Genomic DNA, 10,927 nt, shown 5'->3' on the forward strand with positions numbered 1-10,927 from the left:
AAGATTAAGAAATACTTGTTTCAGTTTCCATTTCGATATTTGGCCATAAAATTAAACATTACAAATAAAAAGTAGCTGTTGGTATCTTTATTTGAATTAATAGTAAGATGTAACGAGTAGAATTACCAGCTTAACCCATTCACAATAAAATTGGAAGAAGGAAAAGGAACCCAATTAAAATTTTGTATAATTCGAACCTGATTATACAAATATATGTACACGCTCCATTGTGACTTTTGACTCTCAGTGCAACTTTATTAATTTAAAGAAAAAATTAAGATAGATTTTTTTTATATATATATAACAATGTTCTATCTAGTTGATTTCTAGTTGCTCGAAATTATAAATCAAATTATTTGGTAGAAGAAAATTAAGTTATTCAAAATCAATCTAGGCTTCGATTTTAAAATACGGTTATTTAAAAAAAATAAATATATCACCTCAATGATTTACTTTTGTTTAATTCTATTATAATTTGTTCTATAAATAAATAGTATCATGTTTTCTCTTTTTAGTTATCAATATTATTTTTTTTAACCCGCAAAACGAAACAATATCATAAAAATCCGAAAATTAAAGAATCTCGTGGCTTTTGTTTTGTTTGGGACATTATCAGTGTAAATTTCTTTAGAGGTTGACCTCAGGACCATGAAAATTGCAAAAATATGACATTGTCTCGTAAAACGTCTTTTTCATTCCGCACAAAAACGTGTGTATATATATATATATTCAACATATACATATATATATATTTGATACATTGGGAACCCGTGACTACTTTCCATTACAAACGGAGACGAACTGGCCACCACCACCCGTGCCTAACGGTCCCCTATCCGGACCTGGCCACCAGGCGCACCTAACGCTCGGACCGTAGTTAGGTTTAGGCGTCTGCGGGTCAAACCTCAAACCCACGCACACGAGCCTGCTGATGACAGACTGGCAGACGAGCATGTCAGAGAAAGTGAGACGGCGAGGAATCGAACCCTCTACCTCATGGATGCACCTCATGCTCACAACCAGCTGACCTGGGGGCAAACCCCTATATATATATATATATATATATTCATCATAAATATATCCTTTTTCTTTTTTCTTTTATGTTACCTATGATACTATGTTTGTTTTTATAATAAATTTCAAAATATCATTAACTAACTTAATAAAAAAATATTCTCTTTTATATATAATTTTTTTATAACCAACTAGAAAATAAAATATCAATCATATTTCATATTAAAAAAAGGACGAGTATATTGATACTTCTTCATGTAGTCCGCCTCGCAACTTTAAGAGGCTTTCAAAAATGTGTTTTTATAATTTTTTAGTTTAATTAACAATATCATCATAAATCATTTTTATTTTCTAGTTAAAAAAAAGAAGTTTAATTCATTTTGAAAACTAAAAACTAAATAAATAAATTATATTATTTATCGTAATATAAAATACAGAGAAAACACATCAATTGGTATGATTAACGAATAATAAAAATTTAAATTAACTTGGTTTTCATAACATTTTTAAAAACACTCTTATATAATAATATGTTTTATTAAAAAAAACATATGAATGAAAAATTAATATTTATCATCAAATTAATTTTTTTAAATTTCTTTTGACACTTTAAAAAATTTACAATATAAAAGGTATATCATAATTTAACCAAATTTAATCCTTTTAATTTTTTAAAATTGTAATTGAAAAGTTTAATAATTATTAAATTTTAAACTCATATTTGTTTTAAAAAAAGTGTCCTATAAGTTGGAAGGCCTGCGGCCTGATACTAAGCCGTGAAAATGGAACTTCCCACACACGTGACGCATATACATTATATAATGTAAATACTATCTAAAATATCAAAAGCACCTTCACTAAAAACTAAGCCGATTATAACAGAGCGAAGAAGCATGGAGATATGGCTCTTCATCCTCCTCTTTCTCTCCATCTGTCTCCTCCTCCGCCGCAGATCCGCCGCTTCCCTCCCTCTCCCTCCAGGCATCGGCGCCATCCCATTCATTGGAACCCTACGGTGGGTCCGCAACGGCCTCGGCGGTCTCGAGGGCCACCTCCGTGACCTCCACCGTCGTCTCGGCCCCATCGTCCCCGTCCACTTCACCACTCGTCCGGCGATTTTCGTCGCCGACCGCTCTCTCGCCCACCAAGCCCTAATTCAAAACGGCGCCGTGTTCGCCGACCGCCCTCCGGCTCCTCCGACGAGCAAGGTCATCACCAGCAACCAACACAACATCAGTTCCGCTTCGTACGGACCTACCTGGCGACTCCTCCGCCGCAATCTCACCTCGGAGATCCTCCACCCCTCGCGCGTGAGATCTTACTCCCACGCACGCAGATGGGTTCTCCAGATTCTCGCGGATCGGTTCCGTACGAGTGGAGGGGAAAAGCCTGTCGTCGTCGTCGTCGATCATCTCCACTACGCCATGTTTGCTCTTCTTGTGCTGATGTGTTTTGGGGACAAGCTCGACGAGAAACAGATCAAACAGGTCGAATTCGTTCAGCGACGACAGCTTCTGAGTATTAGGAGATTCAATATCCTCAACCTCTGGCCTAAGCTCACCAAATTCATTTTCTGGAAGAAATGGGAAGAGTTTCTCCAGCTCCGGAGAGAACAAGAAGCCGTGTTGCTTCCACTGATTTGTGCCCGGAGGAAGATCGTCGACGAGAAGACGAAATCTGGGCTTTCTCACAAGGACTACGTCCTATCGTACGTCGATACTCTGCTCGATCTCGAGCTGCCAGACGAGAAGAGGAAGCTCAACGAGAACGAGATGATAAGCTTGTGCTCGGAGTTCCTCAACGCCGGAACCGACACGACGGCGACGGCCTTACAGTGGATAATGGCGAATCTCGTGAAATACCCAGAAATCCAAAATCGATTGTACGAAGAAATCAAAGGCGTAGTCAGCAGAAACAGAGGAGAAAGCGGAGAAGAAGGGGAAATCAGTGAAGAAGATGTGCAGAAGATGCCATACTTAAAGGCTGTGGTGCTGGAAGGTCTCCGTAGACACCCACCGGGGCATACGGTGCTTCCACACAGTGTGACAGACGAGACCGTTTTGGCTGGCTACTCGGTCCCCAAGAACTGTACGATCAATTTCATGGTTGCAGAGATGGGTTGGGACCCACAGGTATGGGATGATCCAATGGCGTTCAATCCGGAGAGGTTCATCAATGGCGAAGAAGCTGTGGATATAACCGGAAGCAGAGGGATAAAGATGATGCCTTTCGGGGCGGGACGGCGGATTTGCCCCGGATTAGGGTTGGCATTGATGCATCTCGAGTATTTCGTGGCGAATCTGGTGTCAGAATTCGAGTGGAAAGCGGCGGAAGACGATGACGTGGACTTGTCGGAGAAGCAGGAGTTCACGATTGTGATGAAGCAGCCATTGAAGGCTCATGCTGTGCCCAGAAGAAGCCATTGTAGGAAGGCTCATATGTAGTATTTATGAATGTAATTGTAGAATCTGAATTTAGTATTAGGGTTTGAAGTAGTAAATGCAAGTATGTATATTGAATATATATATATATATATATATATTAAAGTTGGTATATGCCCTTGGGACTGTTATATATTTGTACTAATAATGTCGTGGGATTGTAAATGTGTTATCTTCAGGGTTGAGGAAACGACCAATGTGTGACAAAAAAAATATGTAAATGATTTCCTCTCCCCTACTTTATCTACTTATCTTAATGTTCAATGCAAAATTATTTGATTAAAAAAACCAGAATATCCTATTTATTTATATTTTTTCCGAAACATACTAAAAAAAAGATGGAATCGCGAAAGTTTTACGATACCCATTTTAGCTGATCGATTATTAAAATATTAAGGTTTAATATATGAAAATATAAGAATACTACTAAAACATAGAGAAAATTAAAATATTGCACTAGACCGTAAAAATAATAAAAATATCATTAAATGCTTTGACCTCATTTTAACATATACTCTACTATGGAAATTAATCGATATATGGCGAATTGGCGATTGATTATCTAAAATAGTTTTTTCTTTATCACGAGGCCAGATGGAGCTATAATTAATTGGGATTCACTGAGACAAAACCCGGGGCAAATATTACTAATTTACTATAATTTTGTGTCTTTATAAATAAAAATAATTAGAATTAAAATCATTGTCTCATGTGTTTATAATTGAAAACAAAATAATATTTAGTGATAAATTTATGTGGACGCGAACTAATATTTGCCAAATAAAATTGTCATGATATCTTTTAATTCTTTCACATAATTAACAATAATTTTTTTTTTGTTAACGGTAATTCATTCAAACTTAAAACTGTCTAAACTTTGCATTGGCAACACCTCATCATCAGCTTCAGCTATTTCCTTTACACCACCAACATCCAAGAGACAAGACATGAAAACAGAAGCGACCAAACATTCATAAAACTGAAGCTGGAGACTAAAGACAAAGACAATGTCCAGAGCCCATGATTTCTGGGCATTAAATTCATTTTCTCAAAAAACGAAAAGAACAAAGAGAACGTGAAAGAATGCACAATGCCTAACTCTTACTTACAATATGTTCGGAAGCTGCAAGTCCAATCTCTGCTGCAACTCTTTAACTTTCAACAGCAGCTCCCCCTTCTGCTCCTTGTAGCTGTGAAGAAGATATTCCTTCCCTTCTATCACTTCCTTCAGCTCTCCCACTTCCCGTCTCAACATATCGATCCTTTCCCCGTCAGCTAAGCCCTTCTCTGGTGACTCGGAGTTGCTTTCTCCTCCGTCCATAAACCCGTTTGTATGACCACCCCAGGCTGCAACCGGTGATGCCTTCCCGTTACTACCAGTGTATCCCACACATTGATCCGTGAATGCCTTTCTGAGCCTCTGTACTTCTCTTTCGGAACCAAACAGATCTCTGTTTGTTGCTTCTAGCTGTCCCTGCAGATGGCTAGAGTGAGCCATCTGTGCGCTAAGCGAATTCTGCAACTCCAGGATCTGATCCTGCATTTCCAAGATCATATCATCCCGTCTCTTCAGTTGTTGCCTCAGTTTCTGTATCACTTCTCGTTTGATGAAGATGTCTGAGCCGCATTCAGATACACAAGGAGAGTCTGAACAGGTTGAATGGTGATTAAATGGCTTTGGGGGCAGTTCTAGGCGATCAGGAGAAGATACCCACATGATGCCACTCTCTTTGTTGAATTCTGGAGTATGAACAGTCACCAGAGGAAGGGGAGAATTGGATGCAGATCCCATTTGTTCCTTCGGCGCATGCTTTCCCTCTGCACTCTCAGTTCCTGTATCAAACAACCAAGTATAAACAAGCCCACATTAGAGAATATTCAGGCAGTGGGCTTCATCTTGGACAGAGGAAGATTTTCACACAATTTTGTGGAGAAAGTAGGATTCAGTTTCAGAGATCATGCAATAATATATTAAAGCAACGATAGAAGAAGAAAAAAAGAAACAGGTCCAAGCATACTGAGATCCTAAGTTAAGCGGCAGGTGTTGTTGGATTTCCCCATAAGATTTTCATACAATTTCGTAGAGATGACATGAATCAGTCCAAGGGATTGTGCAAGATACTACAGAGTTAAGACAGAAAAAAAAAAGCAAAGAGGTACAGATACAAGCATACCAGAAATCCTAAGTTAAGTAGCAGGTGTTGGATTTCCTCGAGATTTCTAATCCAAACATAACCGCATGGACGGTGCAGGAATGTTTTCTGAGAAACTAAAAACGTTGCCACACTTCCACATCTCACCACAAGAGAAGCATCAACAGGGAACTCTACTTCAGTAGCTTCCAGCTCATTGATGCAAAAACAAAAAACAATGTATACATTCTCTTATTGAGCTAAAGTAAAGATAATCATAGGCTGAAGAGTGGAGACCGAAAATCAAAGGCATTTTCTTTGAACTGGAGTTTATCATTATAAACATCTCATCCACTTAACGAACTCTATGAAAACACACTACAGAATACATATCGACAAAATGGAGAACTAAGCACAACAAAATATCTGTGTCCAGCACGTAGGGCTCCTATTATATTATCCAGCACATGGTAAATAACACAACCAAGACTAGTCTGTAAAATGCGGCTAATGTGCAAAAGATTATATAATCTACAATTAACAAATACTGTTCTTTCGTAGCTTGAAGCAAAAATGCATCACAATGCGGAAGTGTACGAATAAATGACTCATGAACTCACACCTGGGATGCAGTGCAAGCAATGATCATCATTCTGGACACATGAAGGCACATTGGAATGCAAGCAGCAGCGAGATGACCTTCTGTCAGATGCACCATTGACTGCATAACAACCTTTCAATGAGATGAACATCCCAAGTGAATTATAAAACATGCAAGAAGTATGATATCTTTAGTTTGTAACCAAAGCAAGTTCTTTCGCTTGTACCTTTCAACCCACCAGTTGTATTTGCTTGTTGTTTTGAGTCAAGTGACCGCTTTAACTTGTACCCAAAGCGAATGGACAATGTGCTCAACAGTGCACCACCGGCAATTAGGATCCAGTTTGGCCCCTCACCCCGAATATTCTCTACTCTCTGACACCTGGAAACCCCATTTCTTCTTGTACTCATCTTAAGAGCAAGTATCATCCAAATATGACCTAAATCGACCAGATGCAGAAATATATTACCATAAAACAATTAAAATAATTTAGAACACCCCATCAGGAAAACAAGAATCCTAATGCATGCCAATCTATTTCACATCAAAGGAAAAAGGAGATCCCCAGCTGCAGTTTAGAAAGCAATAAGTGTTATCAAATTCTAGATTCTAATTACTGGCAGAACCTCCACAGGAGGATAGCCTATATAAATCCATGACATAGAAGAGGAAAAGACCACTGCATCTGTAATTAAAAAAGAAGAAGTATTGCAAACACATTGAAGCATAGAAGTTCCACATAGTAGCAAGCCAAGGCAAAAATGCCTATGGAAAATAGGCTTAGCATACAACCAGACTAACAGAAAATAGACAGGATTAAATAACACTGGCAAAGACAAACTAATGCGGCAATATGCAGTACCCATTCATTGTATTACATCTTAATCAAACGAAAATCAGTGTACATAAACTCCAAGTATGAAGAAAACAAAACAAAGTCCTCTTCTGAGGAGTGAACTGTACTCAGCTGCTCAAGTTTACCAACCAGCTAGGAATATCAGACCAAACAGAATTCAATACAGACAGAACCAGTTTGGTCACAGTCACTCATTTCACTTTGTTTAAATATCAATTTCAACCGAAAGTGAGGTACCGTTGGGCATTACGCCAACAAAAACTACCCATCTTTTAGAGTGAGTCTCCCCTCTCAAGAGTTGGCACGAACAAATGCCAAAATCATGGATACTTGACTTGAACATGAAGCAATAAAGACAACCCATCTTGTAGAACATCCGTCGAATTCTAATCAAACCCTAAACAACACGAAATGGGCAATCAAGCGAGAACAGTGAACGCGAAGGTATTACACCGTGAAGCAGAAATCCGACGAAGAATCCGAAAATGAAAACAAAGAAGCGTCTGAGACACATCCGGACAGACTCCAGACACGGATTAAGGAGATGATCGAAATACGCACCTCATCCAACGGGAATAAGGGCTCGGAATCCCCGCTCTTAGATTTTCATTTTTCGCGTTCTCCGTCTCTCTCTCTCTGTCTCGGCCCAGCCAGAATCTGTGGCGTTGTCGATAAAATATCGAAGAAACCCAGAAAAGCTTGAATGCGTATCGGTTTCGAGTGCGGTGAAGAAGAAGAAACCCAGAGAGAAGGGAAGGAACCGAAAGGGTTTGAGAGAAACGGCGGCTTCACCCTCTTCCTACTACCAGACTTCCTCCTTCCATTCCTTTTTTTCCTGACAAGAAAAAAAAAACAATTCCCATATTAATTTAAAAAACATTTTAGTGACAATAAAAAAAGAAAAAGAAAAAAAAGCATACTGTGGCCTACGTGGCACAAGTGTAATTCGTCCCCATGTGAGTTGTAGCTTTTTTCTTGTGTCTGTTTCGGTAGGACAATATCTGCTTAACAGTGTAAAAAATTAACTAATTTTGGGGTTTAGCTTAGGTTTTTGTTGTATATTTATATAGCATTTGAATTTAGATTTTAAAATTTCGTCATCGATATGTATTGACACCCAAACAGATGAAAAATGACAAAATATATGTTTTCTTTTATTAATATTATATATATATGGTATTATTTAAATATAAAAAAGAAAATAAATTCGAACCTGATGTGCTAGGAATGGGTACAAATATCTGAAAAACGGATATCCGTCGCATACTCGTATTATAGATATCCGACTTTTGGGTACTTATATTATTTAAATCTAAATTTAAATATGGATTTTTCAATATCCATAAATCTAAATCCAAATCCGGATAATAGAATTTTTAAAATTGGATATCCGTGGACATCTGACTAATATGATTATAAATAATTATATCTTATATTTATATAATATTTTTATAAAATATAATTATTCTAGGTTAAATAATTTTACATTTTTTAATATCATCTCAAAAAATTAAATTTATTATTATTTATCTCTTATTATATTATATTTTTATCATAATTAATCTATTTTTATAATTATATCTTCATTTTTTTGAAAATTTTATATATAAATATTATTATTATTTTTAAATAAATCCGGATTTAAGTACGCGTGAGTACCTCGTAAATCCACAAATTTTAAATACAAATCTTATAATTAAATACTCTAGTCTTCCAGATCTAAATCCAAATATCCCGATTTTTTCGGATATCCGATCTGGACCCACGTCTAACGCCTAATAGGTGCGCCTAAAGAGATCGAACACGGTTGAATAAATCCGGACATTAAATGTTCCAAAATTTTCATAGCACTTAAACATTTTGCAATATATTCACAGTGATACGGCTGTGCTAAAGGAAAACAAGAATCCGTCGGTCAATTCTGATTTGATTTGACTGGTTTTCTGTCCCTAAAGAAAAAAGCTAAAAAGTGTTTGGTTTGCCATAATAAGCAGTCGAAAAATATATCATTAAAAAAAATGAAAATATACAAAAATGGAAGGCCTACAAATTAAAAGCAATAAGTACTCGGGGTTCGTCCCATGAGGTGGGGAGTTCGATTCCTCGCCGTCTCACTTTCTCTAACCTGCTCGCCTGCCATCCTGTCATAACAGGCTGATTTACCTCCTACGCGTGTATTGCAGACTCGTGCGCGTGGACTTGGGGTTTGACCCGCAGGCGCCTAAGTCCAACTACGACCCGAGCGTTAGGGACGTCTGATGGCCAGGTCCAGCGGATTGAGATCTATGGAGACTGTTAGGCGTGGGTGGTGGCCAGTTCGTCTCCGTTTGTAAGGGTAAGTAGTCACGGGGTTCCCGATGTATCAAAAAAAAAGAAAAAAAAAGCAATAAATACTTTTCTTTTATTAAATAAGATTCGACCTGCACGTTTTTATGGGATGATTGGTACAATGGCTTTTGCGTGGCCTCTCTCCACTGTTAATTTGTCTATCTACAGTGATTATATATCCGTCAATAATGTTTGATTCGAGATCTAAATATTCAAATGTATAATATCCGATCTTAACCAAGATACATGTCGACTATTGAAAATGACGAATCCGAGTAGCGGTGGATTCGGATAAATATATAATTGGATTTCGAGGTGAACTAAATTTTATTACAGATAAATTTATTTTTACAGGGCATTTAATAATTTTATTTGAAATTCTTTGTAAATTAAAATTTTTAAATTAGTTGGTTGGGTTATGTGACTATTTCTAAATATTTGCATATATGATATTTAGATGCAGGTGAGTTAACCGATTACCTAAAATACATTTACATTTATTTAAAATCTCTCTCAAATTAAGATTAAAAAAAAAAAGCTTACAACTTTGCAATGTTTGATGACAAAACAAGTGATGGGTTATGTTCCTTTCCTAAGAACAAAGCCAACATCTTCTTTATTATAAATTCCACAGCTTCCACGTCAGCCCTAATCTTTTCAAATGGCACCATAAGCAAGCAAACAGCAAGAAACCAATGCTTTACCAAAGAAACTGCAGTTGTAAGTTACAAACCATAGTAAAACAAACTGATAATGTTATCATGTAAATGTTATATGAGAGGCATATACATATACATATACATATATGCCTAATGTGAAATGTAGATATGATTTAAGGAATTCAAATGATAAAAAAAAAAAACCATTCCTCGGAGACTCATCAACCATGAACCCTGGATCTACACCACCTCACAAACCATACTATATATCAATCGATCCAATTCTAAAGAATATGAACTCAAAAGATTCAAGGCAGGTTATTGTCATAACCTCGTCTAATTCGCAGCCTCGGCTTGTTTCTTGGTGTAATCATCCATCTCCTCGAGCCAGAGATCTGCAAACTCGCAATGCTTCCAAGCATCAAACCATGGCCCTCCGCGAGTGTAGTGAATGGCCTTGGGCTTCGTGCTCTGGTCATTCTCCACGACCCTATTGTGCCCTTCGAGGAAGTTCCACACAAAGGGGATGGACCCGATATCTTCGTCGTCGAGCCACTGAAACCTGTGGAGGAAGGCGCCCGTCTGAGTGTTCACGGTATCGGGGCTCAGAATCTTGTTCTTGGGGTGTCCACAGTTGTACAGCACCATGGAAGACCAGTTCTTCCTCGGATACACTGTCTGAACCGCACCGTCCATTTTCGTGGTCTCTTTAGGGGTGTAGTCATGCTGAACACACATGATTGCGTACTTGTCATCGATCAAATCTGTAAGCTTTTTAATGTCGGCCAGGTAGAGGAAATCGCAGTCCACGAACATGGCCCAGCCTTGGTAATTGGCCAGGTGAGGGGTCAAGAACCTCGAGAACGAGAACTCGGTGCTCTCGAGCTGGCCTCTTT

At 37.9% G+C, this 10,927-nt stretch overlaps 3 protein-coding genes across 8 annotated transcripts in view; 1 reads left to right on the plus strand and 2 right to left on the minus strand.

Moving 5' to 3' along the window:
• Positions 1 to 1,802: 1,802 nt before the first annotated feature.
• On the plus strand, positions 1,803 to 3,638 carry LOC104823794 (cytochrome P450 89A2-like). The gene has a single exon (XM_010555516.2). It carries the CDS (start codon positions 1,908 to 1,910, stop codon positions 3,456 to 3,458), a length of 1,551 nt encoding a protein of 516 aa, XP_010553818.1. The 5' UTR covers positions 1,803 to 1,907; the 3' UTR covers positions 3,459 to 3,638.
• Positions 3,639 to 4,308: 670 nt separating this feature from the next.
• LOC104823796 lies at positions 4,309 to 7,872 on the minus strand. Of its 4 annotated transcripts, none has more exons than XM_010555520.2 (4): positions 7,606 to 7,872; positions 6,427 to 6,627; positions 6,210 to 6,308; positions 4,309 to 5,288 (listed from the first exon to the last, which is right to left on the minus strand). In XM_010555520.2, exons 2-4 carry the CDS (start codon positions 6,614 to 6,616, stop codon positions 4,561 to 4,563), a joined length of 1,017 nt encoding a protein of 338 aa, XP_010553822.1. In that variant the 5' UTR covers positions 6,617 to 6,627; positions 7,606 to 7,872; the 3' UTR covers positions 4,309 to 4,560. The 4 variants fall into 4 exon arrangements, with proteins under 4 accessions (XP_010553822.1, XP_010553821.1, XP_010553820.1 ...); XM_010555519.2 differs by having other exon boundaries at positions 6,210 to 6,320; XM_010555518.2 differs by having other exon boundaries at positions 6,415 to 6,627.
• A 1,976-nt stretch (positions 7,873 to 9,848) lies between these two features.
• The window catches only part of LOC104823797 (protein CDI), a 2,161-nt gene continuing 1,082 nt past the window's right edge, over positions 9,849 to 10,927 (minus strand). For 2 of the 3 annotated variants that reach the window (XM_010555524.2, XM_010555522.2), the window contains exon 3: positions 10,111 to 10,927. In XM_010555524.2, the coding sequence (XP_010553826.1) occupies positions 10,368 to 10,927 (560 nt within the window). In that variant the 3' untranslated portion in view covers positions 10,111 to 10,367. Of the gene's footprint in view, positions 10,085 to 10,110 lie in introns of those variants that run through there. The other variant, XM_010555523.2, reaches the window with a different exon arrangement.

Source organism: Tarenaya hassleriana, unplaced genomic scaffold (assembly GCF_000463585.1).
Source record: "Tarenaya hassleriana unplaced genomic scaffold, ASM46358v1 Cleome4, whole genome shotgun sequence".
Lineage (NCBI taxonomy): Eukaryota > Viridiplantae > Streptophyta > Magnoliopsida > Brassicales > Cleomaceae > Tarenaya > Tarenaya hassleriana.

Coding starts and splice junctions, on each gene's coding strand:
- LOC104823794 (XM_010555516.2), top strand. CDS start 1,908: ATGGAGATATGGCTCTTCATCCTCCTCTTTCTCTCCATCTGTCTCCTC.
- LOC104823796 (XM_010555517.2), bottom strand. CDS start 6,616: ATGATACTTGCTCTTAAGATGAGTACAAGAAGAAATGGGGTTTCCAGG. Junction 6,321..6,414: donor TACAACTGGTGGGTTGAAAG/GTACAAGCGAAA, acceptor TCTCATTGAAAG/GTTGTTATGCAGTCAATGGT. Junction 5,289..6,209: donor TTGCTTGCACTGCATCCCAG/GTGTGAGTTCAT, acceptor TGTTTGATACAG/GAACTGAGAGTGCAGAGGGA.